Source organism: Cloeon dipterum, chromosome 4 (assembly GCF_949628265.1).
Source record: "Cloeon dipterum chromosome 4, ieCloDipt1.1, whole genome shotgun sequence".
Taxonomy (NCBI): Eukaryota; Metazoa; Arthropoda; class Insecta; order Ephemeroptera; family Baetidae; genus Cloeon; species Cloeon dipterum.
In genome coordinates, this window is record NC_088789.1 from 6,664,047 (window position 1) to 6,681,073 (window position 17,027).

At 39.4% G+C, this 17,027-nt stretch overlaps 7 protein-coding genes across 12 annotated transcripts in view; 2 read left to right on the forward strand and 5 right to left on the reverse strand.

The window, feature by feature from the left end:
• LOC135943270 (vascular endothelial growth factor receptor 1-like) overlaps positions 1-1,847 on the reverse strand; it is a 45,336-nt gene extending 43,489 nt beyond the window's left edge. For all 3 annotated transcript variants that reach the window (XM_065489728.1, XM_065489727.1, XM_065489726.1), the window contains exon 1: positions 1,554-1,847. In XM_065489728.1, the coding sequence (XP_065345800.1) occupies positions 1,554-1,590 (37 nt within the window). In that variant the 5' untranslated portion in view covers positions 1,591-1,847. The remainder of the gene's footprint in view (positions 1-1,553) is intronic.
• Positions 1,848-2,360: 513 nt separating this feature from the next.
• On the reverse strand, positions 2,361-5,486 carry LOC135944013 (U5 small nuclear ribonucleoprotein 40 kDa protein). The gene is made up of 6 exons (XM_065490689.1): positions 5,233-5,486; positions 5,040-5,169; positions 4,604-4,986; positions 2,996-3,199; positions 2,770-2,935; positions 2,361-2,706 (listed from the first exon to the last, which is right to left on the reverse strand). The coding sequence occupies exons 1-6, from the start codon at positions 5,347-5,349 to the stop codon at positions 2,657-2,659; spliced, it is 1,050 nt and encodes a 349-aa protein (XP_065346761.1). The 5' UTR covers positions 5,350-5,486; the 3' UTR covers positions 2,361-2,656.
• A 581-nt stretch (positions 5,487-6,067) lies between these two features.
• Noa36 (zinc finger protein 330 homolog Noa36) lies at positions 6,068-7,482 on the forward strand. Its single transcript, XM_065490690.1, has 6 exons — positions 6,068-6,362; positions 6,450-6,600; positions 6,665-6,871; positions 6,925-7,114; positions 7,168-7,296; positions 7,360-7,482. Exons 1-6 carry the CDS (start codon positions 6,223-6,225, stop codon positions 7,416-7,418), a joined length of 876 nt encoding a protein of 291 aa, XP_065346762.1. The 5' UTR covers positions 6,068-6,222; the 3' UTR covers positions 7,419-7,482.
• Positions 7,483-7,507: 25 nt separating this feature from the next.
• On the reverse strand, positions 7,508-8,530 carry LOC135944016 (uncharacterized). The gene is made up of 5 exons (XM_065490691.1): positions 8,321-8,530; positions 8,177-8,265; positions 8,001-8,129; positions 7,752-7,944; positions 7,508-7,699 (listed from the first exon to the last, which is right to left on the reverse strand). The coding sequence occupies exons 1-5, from the start codon at positions 8,465-8,467 to the stop codon at positions 7,508-7,510; spliced, it is 750 nt and encodes a 249-aa protein (XP_065346763.1). The 5' UTR covers positions 8,468-8,530.
• A 132-nt stretch (positions 8,531-8,662) lies between these two features.
• On the reverse strand, positions 8,663-12,773 carry LOC135944010 (coiled-coil domain-containing protein 66-like). Of its 3 annotated transcripts, none has more exons than XM_065490683.1 (14): positions 11,948-12,773; positions 11,319-11,525; positions 11,085-11,227; positions 10,958-11,028; positions 10,597-10,903; positions 10,398-10,535; positions 10,201-10,333; positions 10,111-10,143; positions 9,924-10,049; positions 9,745-9,866; positions 9,472-9,677; positions 9,142-9,409; positions 8,787-9,089; positions 8,663-8,731 (listed from the first exon to the last, which is right to left on the reverse strand). In XM_065490683.1, the coding sequence occupies exons 1-14, from the start codon at positions 12,219-12,221 to the stop codon at positions 8,681-8,683; spliced, it is 2,382 nt and encodes a 793-aa protein (XP_065346755.1). In that variant the 5' UTR covers positions 12,222-12,773; the 3' UTR covers positions 8,663-8,680. The 3 variants fall into 3 exon arrangements, with proteins under 3 accessions (XP_065346755.1, XP_065346754.1, XP_065346756.1); XM_065490682.1 differs by having other exon boundaries at positions 9,745-9,869; XM_065490684.1 differs by lacking the exon at positions 10,111-10,143 and having other exon boundaries at positions 9,745-9,869.
• A 125-nt stretch (positions 12,774-12,898) lies between these two features.
• Positions 12,899-14,799, forward strand: Nufip (nufip). The gene is made up of 6 exons (XM_065490688.1): positions 12,899-13,149; positions 13,222-13,475; positions 13,534-13,684; positions 13,736-13,941; positions 13,999-14,102; positions 14,462-14,799. The coding sequence occupies exons 1-6, from the start codon at positions 13,032-13,034 to the stop codon at positions 14,700-14,702; spliced, it is 1,074 nt and encodes a 357-aa protein (XP_065346760.1). The 5' UTR covers positions 12,899-13,031; the 3' UTR covers positions 14,703-14,799.
• Positions 14,800-15,339: 540 nt separating this feature from the next.
• On the reverse strand, positions 15,340-17,014 carry Prpk (TP53 regulating kinase). 2 transcript variants are annotated; one of them, XM_065490692.1, is made up of 5 exons: positions 16,864-17,014; positions 16,037-16,302; positions 15,809-15,976; positions 15,530-15,750; positions 15,340-15,472 (listed from the first exon to the last, which is right to left on the reverse strand). In XM_065490692.1, exons 2-5 carry the CDS (start codon positions 16,296-16,298, stop codon positions 15,392-15,394), a joined length of 732 nt encoding a protein of 243 aa, XP_065346764.1. In that variant the 5' UTR covers positions 16,299-16,302; positions 16,864-17,014; the 3' UTR covers positions 15,340-15,391. The 2 variants fall into 2 exon arrangements, with proteins under 2 accessions (XP_065346764.1, XP_065346765.1); XM_065490693.1 differs by having other exon boundaries at positions 16,859-16,981.
• Between the last annotated feature and the right edge of the window lie 13 nt (positions 17,015-17,027).

The following is a 17,027-nucleotide window of genomic DNA, read 5'->3' on the forward strand; positions in this document are numbered from 1 at the left end:
CGCGAATTTCCCCTCCAAGTGAGTCTCTAAGTGACAGTTTTCGTGTTCGTGAGTCTCTTCGGACCACTATTTAAAAACTTCCGGAACCTCTCCCCCAAATCGAAATTGTATTTTGCCTCGAATATCTTTCACACAATCAGTCTCAGTAATGACGAGTGATTTTAAAATTTATTTTTTCTGTTTCTGGCGATTTGATTGAAGCATAATCCCCCAGTAGTATAGACGCAGATATCAAGAGGATTTCCTTTTCAGACGATGGACAGAATCAAGCAGAGTCCCACGCACGTGCCGGAAGCCTGCGTGATTTGTGAGAGAAGCTGCCAAGATAAAAATACTGAGAGGATTACCAAGACTTGTAGTTTGAAAACATATAATATTGTAAGAAATCGGACGGAAAGCAATTTTGACCTACTTACTATATATATAACTATTAAGCTACTTTAAATCTTATTTCCTATCCCCGCGACTGCAGCCTTTGATACCCTTTTTTCTATTTAGATAGTGTCAAATTTTTTATTCCTATATATAGTTACTCTTGAGTGATTCCAAGGTTTAATTTGTAATGATATTATTTCTGTTACTCAAGCTTGCTTTTCAACAAATAACTTTTCCTTGAATGAAGACGATAGAAATTTCAGACGATAACTTTCAATTTTTAAGAATTAAGGTTTTTGACCATTAATGCGGCTGAGAACGAGTTTTATTGAACATAGAGTGTGTCGTCGTCATATAGGCCCAACCCATGAGTGTGTTTTATTGAAAAGCACGCAACCGGCTGGCAAAAATGATCACGACAGTCGATATATAGCCAGCGCCTTGCCAGATGCGAACGCACTACTTATCTAATCTTGGTCAAAAAGTTAGTGTCCCTCTCATTTTTTCGCCAAACAACTTTTGCTATAGGAAAACGAGAGCGAATTTAGAAGGGGTGGGCTAGCAGCGGCAAAATAAACAATCATTCATTTGGACCGACCAAGTCCTTGGGAAGAAAAATAATTACACGCCAAGAGTGACGATAAAATTGAAAAAGCCGTATCTGCCAATGAGAGCCGGCTGTAGGAGATCACAGAAAAGCTGTCAAAATAATTATTTTTAACTATAGAGGCACAAAAAGTCAATTGGACAAGGAAAAAGAAGACGACTTTTACTATACATATATGAGTGAACGGAAAGATTTGTAAAATTTTCATTCAAGAGAGGAGAGCGATTAAAATCTATTTTTGTCCAAACTAAAATAATATTTGTGAGCTGTTTAGAAATCAATCAAGCAAACACAAAAACATCATAAGTCGGAAAAGGAAATCAAGGCGAAACACAATTTTGCTTATGACTTTCATAGATTTAATTAAAAAGCTTCTGGTCGCCGCTCGACCTAAAAAAAGCTGCGGCATCTCCATAAAAGCACTCCTCTTGCCAAATAATGGAAGAGATAGTAAAAGCTGATTTTTCAAGACGCACTCTGAGGTGGATTCTTGAACGGTGTGTAACCTCGACCGCGTCATCTTACTCGGATGCAAAAATAATAACCGTGCAATCACTGAAAGTCACCTCACCTGACACAAGCAGCAAGCAGAGCACTAGTTTCTCCATCCAGGCGGTGATAATTAAATAGTATTGACGACAGTGCAGTTCTCACTTGACTAAAAGTCGCACATTATTCGCAGAAAAATATGCTTTAACAGCTCAGCCACGGACGCACTTTGCAAAGAGATGACCTCACTGGTCCAGCGCAGTCTTCCTGCCTCTCGCTCGAATTATTCAGTCACTCTTTTCAATAAAACACACGGCACTGAAAGAGCGCCTTACGCTACGTATCTCTCTATCTCCGACCCAGCTTTGAAACTGCGAGTCGCGAGTCTGGCGGTGCAGTGTGTGGCAGCGGAGGAGGTGCCTTCGAGTAGGGGAATGGAATCTCAGACCTCGAAAGGAAGGAACGAAGAAGAAATTAGGTGGGAGGGGTAATAAATGGACGATACAAACAGAATTATTTATATTTATACTGATATATGTGAGTCAATTAAAAAAAAACAAGTTTTCAAATTCAAGATTTGTGAAATGACATCAACGTGCTTCAAAAATAAATTTGACAAATATTTAAATGAAGATTTCAGCTGGTTGTTGAAAAACTAATTTTCTTCTTTATTCCTGCACGTCTATATGGTTGGTGAGTTGTTGAAATACTAACAATAAGCCATATAATTCATCAAGTCGGTTCCCAACTAACAATAATGAAAATTTCAAATTTAACGTTATTTTGCTAAGATTTATGATGAAAAGGACCAATTTAACTTAATTATAATGATTATAATACTAAAAGGTTCATCAGATATTTCTTTCTGTAAAATAAGAAACATTTGATATCGTTAGAGAATGAAGATTTTGTATTGTTTGGTATTTACACGTTAGTTGTAGACACTTAAACATGTTTAAAAAGGTAGGATCTTAACCATATCTCAATTGAAAAAAGCTATGTGCTCTAATCGCAATAGAAAGAACACCATTAGCTTTCAACAAACATACTCAAAGATTTTTCTAACTTTAAATTTTACATGCGCTGCTGGACCAATTCTTCAGAAGAAAAATCCCAAATTACACTTTTGGATAGAGCACTCAACAAATTAACTAAATTTATGAAGATTTAAATAGTGGAATTATTTTATTCAATTTCACCGAGGAAGATGGTCTTGTCGCTGGAGGCGGAGAGAACTGTAAAAGAAAATGACAAAATAAGAAATAATCATCAATTGAACAGGTGTATAGAGTTATTACCGATCGGCTCTTTGGGATGGAAATCGATTTCATTGACGCTTCCATTGTGTCCAGGCAGTTTGTACAGGATTCGCCTGGTGGTCGTGTCCCAAATGTAGACAAATCTGTCTGATGATCCAGCTGCGATTTTGGACCCGTCAGCCGACCATGAGCACCTGAGCAGGTTCTGCGCATGAAAAGATAAAAATTAGCATTTGTACAGGCACGTTTAGACTTTCTTAGTTACCTTTTCGAAGTTGTGCTGATGACCCTGGAAAATTTTGACACACCTCTCCTGCGGGGCGTACGGACGGATGTCCCAAATTCTGAGTACGTTGTCCATGCCGTTGGACATGACGTAAGACCCGTCGGGAGAGAGGCTCAGCCCAGTGACGGTGTCCGTGTGCCCCTTCAGCTTGTACAGCAAAGCATTCTGCCTCAAGTCCCAAACCTGCAAACGATAAAATATCAATTCAGTTGAGTGAGATAATTCAAGGTGGGTATCAAAACAGCAATTTAACTCTCTCAAACTCATAGTCGAGAAAGAACATATTTTTAAGGAACTACTACAGTTTGAGTTTTAATTTTTCCAAAATGTGAAAATGACAAATGGTTTAACTCAGTAAGAAAATGTACAAGATAATTTTTGTCTTCAATTTTCACTTTATGCACTTACCGTCTCAAAACCACAGAACCAAGTAAAATTTGTTAGTTTGAATTCATTGCCTCTTGTAAGCTGTGTATTTTTTCTGTGTTTGATTTTCCCTCTCAAGCTCAACTTCTCACTTTCTAGATAATTTCTTGACTGAGTGAAATATTGTCCATTCATTCTTTATCGCGTACATTTTGTTATTGTATAAAATAAAATAGTAATTTGTCCACACTGCTGATTGACTTTGAATTTGAAATTATGGGTGCAGGCACACAAATTAAATTTGTAGGTACTAAAATAAAAAATATAAATGGTTCAGACAACCCCCTAAAAATATCAATATCTAATTTTGTTTCAACCGTGAACAGCGTTACGGCGTACTTGATATGCGCTCTATTTTAATGTTTTGGTGGCAGAGGTAAAAGAATTGAAAACAGTGCCGTAATCTCTCGATATGATGGCGGCACCATTTTTGCCAAAGATGCGAGAGGATTTGAATTTGGACACTAACCACTAACCATTTGCACAATTTGCAAATTGTGTAACTTTTCATCACATTAATTCTGCTCGTTAGCTACAGATGGTAACTAAAAATTTCTGTTCCGATTCTTTTCCCACTTGACAAATTCTAAAATAGAATTATAAATCATATACATCAAGCAGTATCGTGGTTGATTTTACAGAATTTACGTCTAGAATTGACTTTAGATGGAGGGAAATAGTTTGAAATATAAAAATTTGGCATAATTCAATTAAAGATCAAGGTATGCGTTACATGAACTGGGTAAAATGAGTTTAAGGATGTTGAGTTTTGAATATTTTTTGTTGCACAGGGTGAAGGATTTTTTTTTAATTATTTCTGACACTACTTTGTCATTAATTTGAGCACTAACGTGACGACTAAACTTGTTTAAGAGAACATAAAAATTCATGCTCATCCCGTTGATGGGACAGGTAGTTCATGAATTTGTGCTGCAACCTAGCTGAAACTAGTTCAGCAGGACATTTCCGTGGAAAAACAGCTCAATGTCAACAAGGAAGCTGCATCTAAATCCAACCTTTATAGATCATGACAACCATTGTGTGCTGCATTCATTGGCATCTATCAATAAATGATTATTGTTATAAATCATAAAACTAGCTCTTACAGCAGTTCAATTCCAGCAGTAAAACAATCTTTCGTTAAAAGCAAGGGGAGTGTACCTTTATATCATTATCGATGCCACTGGAAATAGCCTGGGTAGCGTTGTCGTTGAAGGTGACAGCGATGACCTGGTAGCCGCTATTGAGCGTGGTGGCCTGCTGCTTGCGGCGCGAGTCCCAGACGCGCACAGTGCCGTCGTCCGAGCCTGAGACGAACATAGAAGGACCCCGCCGGGCTGCGTGGCAGCTGTTGACAAAACTCGAATGGCCCTTGAACCGCTTCACGCGTGTTGCCTGGCTGATGTCCCATAGGGCCACCGTCTTGTCCGTGCTGGCGGTGACCAGCTGGGTGCCGTCGGGCGTGAAGTGCAGCTCCATCACGGCGCCGCTGTGCCCGCTCAGCACGGCGATGTTCTCACACTCGCCGTAAACATTCCAGTAAACTGCCATCAAATTTATTTGCTACAAATTTTAAATTGAATAGTTTTGTTATTACAGATCTGTCTGTCGAAGCCGGACGAGGCCAAATGGTGACCCTCAGGATGGAACTTGGCAGTGAAAATGTCGCCTCCGTGGCCTTCCAGTTGCATGATCGGTGCGGACAAATTCGAAGTCCTGGTTATGCCCTGTTGTAAACAATTCCATTTGGAGATTAATTTGCAGAGTAAGGGGAGATTTTGGACACATACTGCTAATTTGAGGGCCTTATCCTTCGACTGGGATGCAGAAACCAATTCGGTGCGAGCCTTCTTTGGCGTGTTGCTTGCCACCAAAGTCATGTCTTCCGCTTTTCGTTTTGTATCCATGCTGGAAAATAATTAACGCTTGGAAGATGAACGGGGAGTATGCAAACGTCCGATACTCGAAAATCCAGAAGATTAACGAAATTCAGAAGCCGGTATTCAGGTTTGTGGGTAGTACCAATGCCTGAATGCCATGCCACAGCACAAGTGGCTCTACTGGCTCTGCTCTGCTGGCTCAACGCTCAACAACAAAGCAATCGCACCACCTAAACCAATGTCAAGTTTCTTCATCTCCAAACCCAGACTCAAGAATAAGTAAAATAATGTAGTGTCTCCTCACCTTTTTCAGCGTGTTTGAGAAACTTAAAGTTATAGATCTAATTGATTTCATATAATTAACGTAATGAAACACCGGTTCATTTAAAGGAACGAATTTCATTAATAAATTTTATAATGTATTAATTCTTGCATTGCCCATTGATCGATGTTGTGTTGGCAGCAATGCTTGAGTCTGCCATTGCATTTTGCATTGCTAACAATTTGCCACAGGCAGACCAGATGGGCAAGAGACTCGAAGTTGCATTTTGGAAAAAATGGCGACTATTTATTAGACGGTTTTAAAAGGTTTTAGACATTTATGGGTCGCCTGGTTCTGCCCGAAATATTGAAAGCCGTAAACTGACGGACATACGCGCCAACACATTTTAAAGTTCCTTCTCAACACCCATCTTGCGCTTCCCCGCTCTGCTCCTTCCACTCTGTTCGACCAGCTGATAATCTGTTGATTTGTAACCGTGTAACGCAGTGTTGCTCACATTCACAACGCTGCATCAAGCACGCTGTCGTGCAATATTTTTGTCATAATTTCAAGTTCCTAACTTAAAACGCGTTTATTCATCTTTAATTCAAGTTTTGAATTTTTGAAAACTATTCGCAATGCCAAAAAAGAAAACCGGGCAGAGGAAGAAAGCTGAAAAGCAGAAATTGAGGCAAAAAGAGATCCGTGCTTCCAAAGAATCGAGATCGGTCGCAGAGTTTGCCTGCAACCAGGCCATGGAATGCGACCACTGTGGAAGGTATGCAATTATTATATCTTAACCTTTTCACTCCTTGGCATCAGATTAAGCGTATGTACATACCTAATATGAATTTAATGCATCCAGGAAGCAAAAGAACCGAGCATTCTGCTATTTTTGCCAGACTCTGCAACGTCTTCCAGTTTGCGGGCACTGTGGAAAGGTAAAGTGCATGCTCAAAACTGGAGATTGTGTCATCAAACACGCTGGAACGTTTACTACTGGTCTCGGCATGGTGGTAAGTGCTCCAAAAATGTTACCTCGCAATAATTTTTCTAATAACACTCAAAATATGATTCCAGGGTGCCATCTGCGATCACTGCGAGGCCTGGATTTGTCACGGTCGCAAGTGTCTTCAAGTCCATGGGTGTGAGTGCCCTTTGATTGATGCTGTGTGCATTGAATGCGAACGAGGAGTTTGGGCTCACGGAGGGCGAGTGTATCGCTGTTCCTTCTGTGAAAACTTCCTCTGTGAAGATGACCAGTTTGAGCATCAAGCTTCTTGTCAAGTAATGATATCTGTTTTTTATTTAATACAATAATCCACTGTATTATTATATAGGTGTTGGAAGCGGAAAGTTACAAGTGCCAATCATGCAACCGTCTTGGACAATTCTCGTGCCTTCGCTGCAAGGTCTGCTTTTGTGATGACCACGTCAAGCGGAAGGGCTTTAAATATGAAAGGGGAAAAGCCGTGCCTTGTCCCAAGTGTAATTATGACACTCAGGAAACAAAGGACCTCAGCATGAGCAGTACGAAAGCAGTTGAATCCATTTAAAAGGGACCTTAATTTATTTTTCTTTAGCCCGCTCGCACAAATTCGGAAGACAAGGAGGTGCAAGGGACGATGACGATGATTACAGTGGAGGCGCCTACTATTCGGGCTACTCTGCACCCAAGTATAATGATGATGATGATGATGATGAAGAAGATGGTAACATATTTGTTATTATTTATAAAACTGAAATCTTAATGAATGGCCCTAATTGCATTGCAGACTCTGACTTCAACCCAAGTGACAGTGAGGAGGAATCTGAAGAGTCCAGTGAGGATTAAAAGGATCCGTATTATGTTAAGTAATCTGTTTCCAATTCAATAATCAAAGAGTTTCATTGAAAAAGCAGTTAGTTTGATTATCATGAATATTAATCTTCATCCTCGGCATCGTCTGCAGTTTTTTCCCCATCATCGTCTTTGTTCTTCTTTTTCTTAGTTTTAGATTTTGATCGTTTGCTCTTTTTGCCTTTTCCCTTGACCTTCTTCTTCTTCTTCTTCCTGGATTTCCTGTCGATGCCTGCCGACTCTTCCCGTTTCCCTTCATAAATGTCGCTCTCCACCTGGTTAATTTATTTATTTTATACCGAAGATATTTATAATGGCAAATAATACCCTGGCAAAACATTCGTAAGTCAGATACTTGCAGCTTAGACCATTGCAAAATTCCTCATTGCATTCATGGCATGGTGGTATTTTCATCTCAACAATTCCTGCCCTGTTTTTAGATTTTTTCACACCATAGCCAGAAGTTGATTTAGCATCTTGTTGAATCCTCTGTATTTGCAACTTGCCTAGCTCAACAAGCCTGATAAAATTTCACGCATTATGATATGCAAACTTTGGAAATGTATTTGTTCCAACCTTGAAAATAGCTCCTCGTCCATCTTAGACTTTGGTCTGATTGTTGTCAACATTTTCCAATTTATATCAACTTGGCATAAGTCATCTAATCTAATGCTTTGCATACATGGAGGCACCGGATTGCAGTAGCTAAAAATATTTTATTAGGAGCAATCAATGTTTTAATCAAAGCTTACTTGTATTCTTTTGAAGACTTGAAAGTTTGTGATTTGGAAATTTTGAAACTAAAATCCTTATCTCTTATTTTAATGTCTTCAGGCTTCACCTAAATGAAATTTATATTATCTTTTAACCATCAGTAAATTCTGCTAATATTTTACCTTTTCAGGCCTTATCTTATATTCAGGCACTCGAGCAAGTAACTGATCTAATTCCTCCTTGGAGTTAATAACACTTTGGCTCAGATCTAAAATTGGTGGTGGCTCTTTCTTCTTGTCCATTAAATCGTCTAATGCTAACGCCGCCATTTTTCAACCTAGGGCTGGAAGTTGAAATTAATTAGAATTATTCAACAATTATATATTATTCTGTAATGAAGATGATGGTAATGCAATATAAGATAAAGAGCCAATTTTAGGAGCACATTTTAATTAAAATAGCACTTCATGGTTATTTGCAAAACTTTATTGCCTTATTAAGAAACTTCAAAACATATTACTTGGTCTCACAATATCCATTTTTCATGCTTCGTCTGCAAGTGCCTGCCATTCGTTGTGCTTACTCTGCAAAGTCTGAATATATCAGTTAAGTTTTTGTCTTCGCACATACACAATGCTAAGTACTTGCCTTTCTGATTGTTGACAGTTGTGAAAGCAAGTCGGAAGACTCGCTTGGTAAATTCATCAGGTGCTGCTTTATTTCAGGAAGGGCAATTTTTTCATCATCGGTTGATTGTAATGGAAATGATTTCAACACTGGAGGAGCTGATTTTAACACCTTGACCTCATTCCCTGTGTATACTAGTGGAGGTAGGGTCTGCTCCTGCAACTGGCGAAGCACAGCAGGCACAGGCGGTGAGGGCGGGCACACAAAATTTTGATTTGGCGCAGGACTTGGCGATATGCGTCTCTCTACCTCCACCATATTATGCTGGAACTTTCAAAATTAGACCTTAATCCAACTCCTGTGTATGTCAAATTGCCTTTTTGTTCATTTGAAGTGCAGGAACTGGTGGCGAATTTGACATTCTTTTCGGGGAAGCTCTCTCAAGCTGTTGATTGTCACGCACGTCGACCGACCAAGAGATGGGGACTTGCACATTTAACATTTTCTCGTTCTGGGTGTCTCTCCTTGTGTTGCGACTGCCAAATTTTGAAATATCCTCTTGACTTGAACGGCGAATGTTGTTGTTTGTTTTTCCTAAGGACTGCGCTCTTTTTCTCCTATCTAGCTGCGGTGATGATGATGACCTTTTCAAAGACCGCATGTAAATAATATGTACTTGAAAACTCAATTTCCGTAATGAAATCACCTTGGGTACTTATCTGAATCATCAGTGCAGCTATCAGTGGTCACCTTGTTAGACCGAGAATTTAAACTGCTTCCCCTTTGTCTATACATGTCTTTGTCGCTCTGTTTCATGTATTTTTTGTTTGTTCTGTTAGCACCCCAAATTGGTTTTGTGTGCGCCATCAAAGGTTGTGGCTGCTGCATTGACTTTTGGCGTCGAGTAAATATCTGTTAGCATACATAATTTTTTAAAAGGTGCATGGGAATTTGGGTAACACATTCAAAATGATATTACCGAGAGGTCGGTTTGTACAGCAACATCACGGCCAGACCTACTCATTAAAATACGTCTTTCCAGTTCAGGCGCTAATAGTACTGCTACCTCATTGCCAAGTAAAATCATTTCGTTGTCACCGCCTGCTTCGTTCGATTCCTTCATTCAAATAAATCTGATAGCATTATTTCAAAGCTCACCTGGTAATTCCATCGGTCTGCTACTATAATCCTCGTGAAGCCGCTTGTAGTCTTCATGCATGGAAAACTTCTTGCCGTCATCTGGAGGGTGGTTCAATGTTAAAATCTCTGGATCATGTGACGTACCTGCGAAGTATATTTTTTGTATTGCAACAAACTCAGTTTCATTGAGTCAATAATAACTAACATTTCTCGTTTTTCCTTTGCTGTTGCGATTGGCCTATATTTTGAATGTGTATAGTTTTAAAAATTCGATAAAGGGCAAGAGATTTATTACTTTCAGTCTCCCGGCGCTGTCTGTTCCGCGTCCTTGGGGATAAATCCTTGTTAGACCATCCAGATCTTTGTTTATTACTTCTTCTTCCTGCTTGTTGGTTCCTTATGAATTCTTCATCTTCCTCCTCTGCATTCTGTCAAAAAAGAATAATCAATTGATGCTATTTATCATATTATATTTTATTTGAATAACCTCACCTTTTTCTCACGCTGTCTCTCTTTTTTATATCTCTCTTCAATGACTTCACTCTCTTTTCTAATTCTCTCCTCTTCCAACTTCTCTTCTAAAATTTTTCTTTCCCTCTCTTCTCTTCTGATCCGCTCACGTTCTTCAAGCTAACGTCAATTTTATTTTAAAACTGTAAAGCAAGCGGCACTGAACTAACAAACCACTAACCTGCTGTCGGATTGCTTGTTGGTTCTCAAGAGCCTTCTTCCGCCGTTTCTCCCTTTCCTCCAATTCAGCAGGCTCGATGTGTACCTTTCTCCCATAAATTACATTCTGGTCTTCGGCTTCTCCCCCTGAGCCCAAAGTTTTTTCAAGCCACGCAGGACTCGAGCTTTTTGGCTCAGGCAGTCTTGAAGGAGAACTTGATGGCTCCCACAGGTGTCCCACGGTGACTCCCCTGTCTCCCCATTTCATTCGTCCCTCGTCCCCACTGCCATTCATTTTGGTCTGTCTGCCCTCATGATTTGCAGGACTCCTAAACATAATATAAATTTAGGTTGGAGTTATTTAGTTGCAAGTGCTGTTTTACCTGCTCATTCTGCTGTCTAGCGTGTGGTTGAAAGATATATCGCTTGGATAATTACTGTCGAAATTATGTTTCTGAATTGAAAATTAATTTAACAAATCACGCTAGGAAACAAAATTTTCTGACTCACGTGCTCTTGGTAAGAAATAGTTGGAATAACACTGTTCTTGCCAGAATAATTTTCCTGCTTCTGCGAATAGGCTGCTTGGTAACTACTTGTCCCAACCTCAGAGTCTCCAGCACCCCATGGGGACAAGAGTCCCTGCATTTCAGCTGGAATAAATTTAATTTAGCCCTTAATGTGCGCGTAACGACCACGGGGGTGAAATCTCTGTTTGTAAATAAATAGTGTTTGTTGTCTTGCCTTTCTCCCGTGCCCACTGCTGTTTCTTGACCTCAAGCAGACTGGGCTTCATTACGCCTGTGCCAAAGTATCCCGAGTCTCTCGATTCATGATCATAGTCTCTGGTGGGCTCCTCGTGCACGGCTGACTGGCACTCTTTCACATACTGCTCATTCAGACTGGTTTCATCTCCAGACCACGCTTGCCTGTTCTGCTGTTGCTCACCAACTGCAAGTTGCCAAAAATGCTCGTTCAACGCAGGCAGTGGTACGGGTAGCGCGCATTTGTATAAAATGTGTGACAGCATAAGGCCCAGGTCAATATTCAAATTTTTGTTATTTCCCCCAGCTCAGTTGCCTTAGTGACCGTAAAACATGCAATGCAATCAATACTCAGACACTCTATCGCCGTTTAGCATCTCATTACTATCCAGGTTTGTATTCAAATTTTTTTTATATATAGCGAAATGTGTATAACGACTTTCATGTTCCACATCTGAGATAAAGAGCCAATTTTAGTGTTCATAGACCAAACGCATGTGTGTATATTAAGTGTGTCACACAATAATATATAAATGTTTATGCATGTAGGTCAGAAGTCATGATATTGAGGCGGTGAAATACAATGCTGTAGATTTTAGGCTTTTATACCTTGGTGCAGAATGTCCATTAATTCGTCCAGTTGCTGGTTGTTCAGTACAACAGAGCCATTGATTTTGGTGTCGGTATCGTCTTGCTGGACCGACGAAGCCGACAGTGAAGGTCGGAGCCCACGTGAGTAGGTCTCACCGTCCATGTTGCCTGTGGTTAAAGGGCGGCTGGTATTCCTTGAAGCAGGTGGAGGTGCTGGATCGTCCACGATATAAGATACGCGCTTGCCATCCAGAGTTCCAACAACAAATCTACATCTTCCAGTTACTGACATCGTGCCCTAAAAAGTTTTGAGTTTATTTTAAATTTGGTTTATAACAGAAAAAAATTCATAAATAATTTTATACACGTGATTAAATTGTCCGTATAACTGTGCGAGTTATTCCATATTGAATATTCGTTGATAATATCGATATATAATGTGCATTGCGATTATTCTCACGTAGTCTTAAATGCTATAATTATTTTTTACACCTTTATATAAACCTAATGAAAAAATTATATATGATGGTAAAAAATATATTTGACTAACTATGCGTGCAGCAAAAAAATTTGCCAAGCATAAAGAGCAAACAACTATAATTATGGATGAGTCAATTTACTAACACACACATCATTTAAAATTTAAAAAAAAACATTTTTACGCGAGATCCGATTATTTTAATAGCTTTATAGACGCTCACCACTTAATTTGTTTCCAAGTAAGGAGAAAAGGGAAAAGGTTCCAAGCGCAGGCACACTTTATGCTAGTCTCCCCGTGTCTGAGGACGTGAGGATCAAACAACTTAAAGAAATTTCGGACAAATCAATAATGAGCCGGTGAGTCATTGCGCCCCAAGGAATGCCGCCATTCGTTTTTACCGCGCTTCGAGATGACTGTCGCACATGCGTGCTCTGCGCACTATCCCCCCACTCATGCGACTGGCGCACGGCCGCTCGCCGGCACGAAAACCTCGTGTTGTGTGTAGTGGTTGTCTGGTTGTGATTGTTTTGTGATTTATAAATTTTGCGTTCTGGATTCGCATGAGGTGCACGTGATACCAACTGGGTTCTAGAACTCAAATTTTCTTTTAAATTGCGAAAAATGTCGTTCCCGCACCTGAGAGCTGTTCCTCCGCCACCACCACCGCCCTTAAATTCCCATTACACCTTGCCAACTTTCGCTCTTCCTCCAGTGCAGTATTTTGGGCTTCCTAATCCTGGTGAGTTAAGGACTACATAATATTTATGTATGTAAGTAAATGGGAACGTAATGATTTGCATAATTTTTTCAGCAAGAGGCAGAGCGCAAAACAGAGGCAGAGGTCGTGGTTGGTGTCGGAAACTTCCAAATGCCAATGTTTACAATAACAATAATCAAAATAAAGGAAATAATGGAACCAAATTTGGAGGAAATGGAAATGCAGGGAAAAAGCCGACTTGTGACAACTGCGATCGATGCTTTTCCTCTCCTCAAGAGCTAGCAGAGCACGTGTCTCAGCACCAAATCTGTGGACAAGAAGGGTGCACCTTTTCTGCTCACCCAAAAGTACGCGACCTTGACTTTGTAATAATTTACATACCTCTAGACTGATTATATTTGTTAGGTTGTTGCTAAACACATTGAAGTGCAGCATAAGAGTGGTTTATATGCTCGAATGAAAAAGGAAGCTGACGATTGGATTGAAGCGCGAAAAAAGAAATACCCCACTAAAGACAATATTGCTAAGAAAATTGAAGCGCGTGATGAGAGAATGGGTAAAGTATTAAATTATTAAATTAAACTTACAATAAGAATTGTTTTTACAGCGAGAGGGGAAAGAATCTCAAAACCGAACTCAAGATTTGCCGCCAGAGGCCGCAAAAATGGGTGGTCAAGACCCGCACGGAATCACCCTTATGGAAAGCCAGCTCAAAATGAACCTATTCCAGATCAACCTGCACCCAAGCTACCTGACTCAAGTCAAAGTGAACCTGACCAAGTAGTGACTAAGTCTGAACTGCCTGCCAAAGAGGTAATTCCCTCGAATTGGAAAAAAATTGTTCGTATCTTAACTAATTCTTTAATGTAGGAGCAGGCTGTGATAAATAATCCCCTTGCAAGCTTGGTAGGCCAGTACAACTCTGACAACGAAGACAGTGATCAAGACTCGCCTCCTGAGGAGGCACCAGTCAGGTAATTTAAACTATGTTGCTAGTTGCTATAGTGTTGTTCAAGTGATCTTGGTTGCGGTAGATGCTAAACTGGTTAGCAAAAATTAAAAACCTTGTTGCCATAAAAAATACAATTTTTAGGCAATCTCACTTTAATTAATTTTTTAGTCATTAGTCTCATTCATTAATTTTTTTAATGTCGCAGTTTCCCATTATTCAATTACAAATAATATTGCATTGAGCAAGACGCGAACTAAAATTACTAAACTCCTCAAATTCCCTATTTACATAGTAAAGGGTATGTCATTGTGCGTTTAAATTAAGAATTTATAAAGTATCCTACACCTGCTAATAATAATTGTATTAATCCTTTCCCATCAGCCGTGAATTGAGTGGTCCACCGCTACCTCAACTGATTAAGGAAGTGAATCACATCCCTGTCGTTAGCAAGGTCCCTCCTAAGCTAAACCGACCTCGCATTGACCCTAGAGTGCAATTCAAGAAGAGGAATCGACCACCAACTTTACTCAGAAAGTTGCTTGAGCCTGAAATAAGGCGAGAAAGAAATATGATCCTTCAGTGTGTCCACTATGTGGTCAAAAATAATTTTTTCAAAAAGTGAAACTTTGACATCTTCTCTTGTTAAGAGCAAACATACTACCTGTTAAACATGTGTAGGAATCATCTGAAACTAAATAAAGGCATATATTGCAAGGTAATTATTGAGAATGTGATCTCCCATTCCTTGCGTAAGGGACTTTTTATAGTGTTGGAAGGCATCTCTTTTAAACTAATTTAAAATAGCCATTTAGGCATGAGTTTAAAGCTTCTTCAGTTGTAGACGGATTTTTAGAGGTCTATCTAAAGGCCTTATTTTTACTTATTCCTTAAAATTGCAGCGAATTTTTTGTAAAGTTTTGATCTAAAAACAAATCATTTTTTTTTCAAGTTCAAACCTCATGTTATAGATTTGCCTCAAGGTCTTGGCCATATTTCAGATTAATGGAAATTAGAGCCGCACCACCAACCACTGTGACCAAGCACCATCAAACTTCAATTTAAAAATTAAATTAACTGCGTGAGCCACCCATCAAAAATGATAAGCTACTGCCACCAAGCAACAATTCGGCTTAGGTCGTTTAACCAGCTGCTGCTTCAATTTGTTGCGGCGGAGACCTCTAGATTTACCTGAATAACAAGGCTACTAAAAGTTAGGTTATAGGGGATTCTCAATAGATTGAAAATAAATTAACAAAATGTCGAGGTATTAATAAATTTTTAATATATTATAAACCATGGAACAAGAAGGAATCAACCAACCATACTTCTTTTTCTCCCTCGCATTCTCACATCTTCCAATTTTTTTATGACTTCAGCTGCCTTAGAATTATTCTGAAAAGGTCAATGAATGCATCAGTAAAAATAGCCATAAAAAATAATTATTCCTACTTTGCAATAAGAGTCAATGATGTCTGGAATTAGTGGCTCCATGTTAGGATGAGTGGCAGCTAAAGCCCTTTCCAAGACATAGATGTCAACAGCTTTATCTTCAGCGCTGGCCTCTCCACCTCCCAAACCAAAGTCAATGAGAACCATCTCCCCGTTCAGATTAAGCAATATATTGGAAGTAGTTAGGTCGCCATGCGTGGTTCCAGCTTCATGCATTTTGCCTGAAATGCAAACCTGAGTTATGATTTGTCTTATGAAAGACAAAGGACGAGTGTTTACCGATCAAATGCCCTAAATTACTGCAAATTTGTTTCAGCTCATCAGCTGGATTGGAATCCTTTTCCAGCTCTTTGATCTTTTGCTTTAAAGTGCGTCCGTTTCCGATCTCTTCCATTACAATGGTGCACTGGTCCACATCAACCATTAATATTTCAGGAGCCAAAATACCTATGTAGCCAAAAAAATAAATATACAAAAAGTTTCAAAATTGAGGTCGCAATAACTAACCAGCAGTCCTGCACTTCAAATTTCGCTTCACTTCACTCCGTAACCTTTGAGTAGAAAGAGATGAATCCAAAACAGGGTGTCGGTAGCCTTTAGAAAACCTCTGCTTGGCGATAGATGGTCTACCCTCATATGACCCCTTATAAACACGAGCCTCTGCACCTTGCCGAACCAATTCCCAATCGTTATTCAAATGAATGGCACAGGTCTTGATGCCCATTTTCTTTAATGCGCGCATTGTAGCCTTTTCGCTGCCCTCGGTCATTTTTCTAAAAAGAAGAATCAAATTTTTATTACAGGTAAAAATTAAAATTTATATAAAATCGTGGCAATTTATATCTATGTATCAATTAATGTGTGTTTGCAATATCCACAATTTTATGCACACAATATGTATTCATTAAATTTTATTCACGGTATTTTGTATTGGAAAATCGTCATATATCATATATCCTTTAACCCCTTGTCCCTACGCTCGTGCCAGGCCAAGTTAAGTGCACCTTAATTTGGTGCAAATATGAGTAAGAGAACCTTGCAGACCCTATATTCGCACTTCGATTAATGGTTTTATGGTCTGAAAAAATTTTGAAACATAAAATTTCTGGATTTTAATGAGAGTTAAAAAATCAGGTGTGTGCAGTAATATCCAGCCCCTATTTGCGCCTAAATTTGGTGGTGCGTGAATAGTCGTCCCACCCTTTAAAATTAATAAATTTATCTGATTAAAGAGACGGGCATTACATACATTACAAAATATGTATCATACATAATATATAAAAAAGCAACAATCAATCAATTTTTCCAATCGAATTAACCGGAAATAACCTTGCCTGGATGGCTTTGTTCAGTTTGATAAGTCTTGGGTTTAGGCTGGGTCAGGCCAAGGTCTGGCTGAGTTGGGTTGAGTCAGGGCTGAGTCGGCTGAGTTTAGGTGTTTTAGGTCTTCAATGTTGTTGTTTTGTAGCCTGGCGAAACACGTGTTCTCTACGCATGC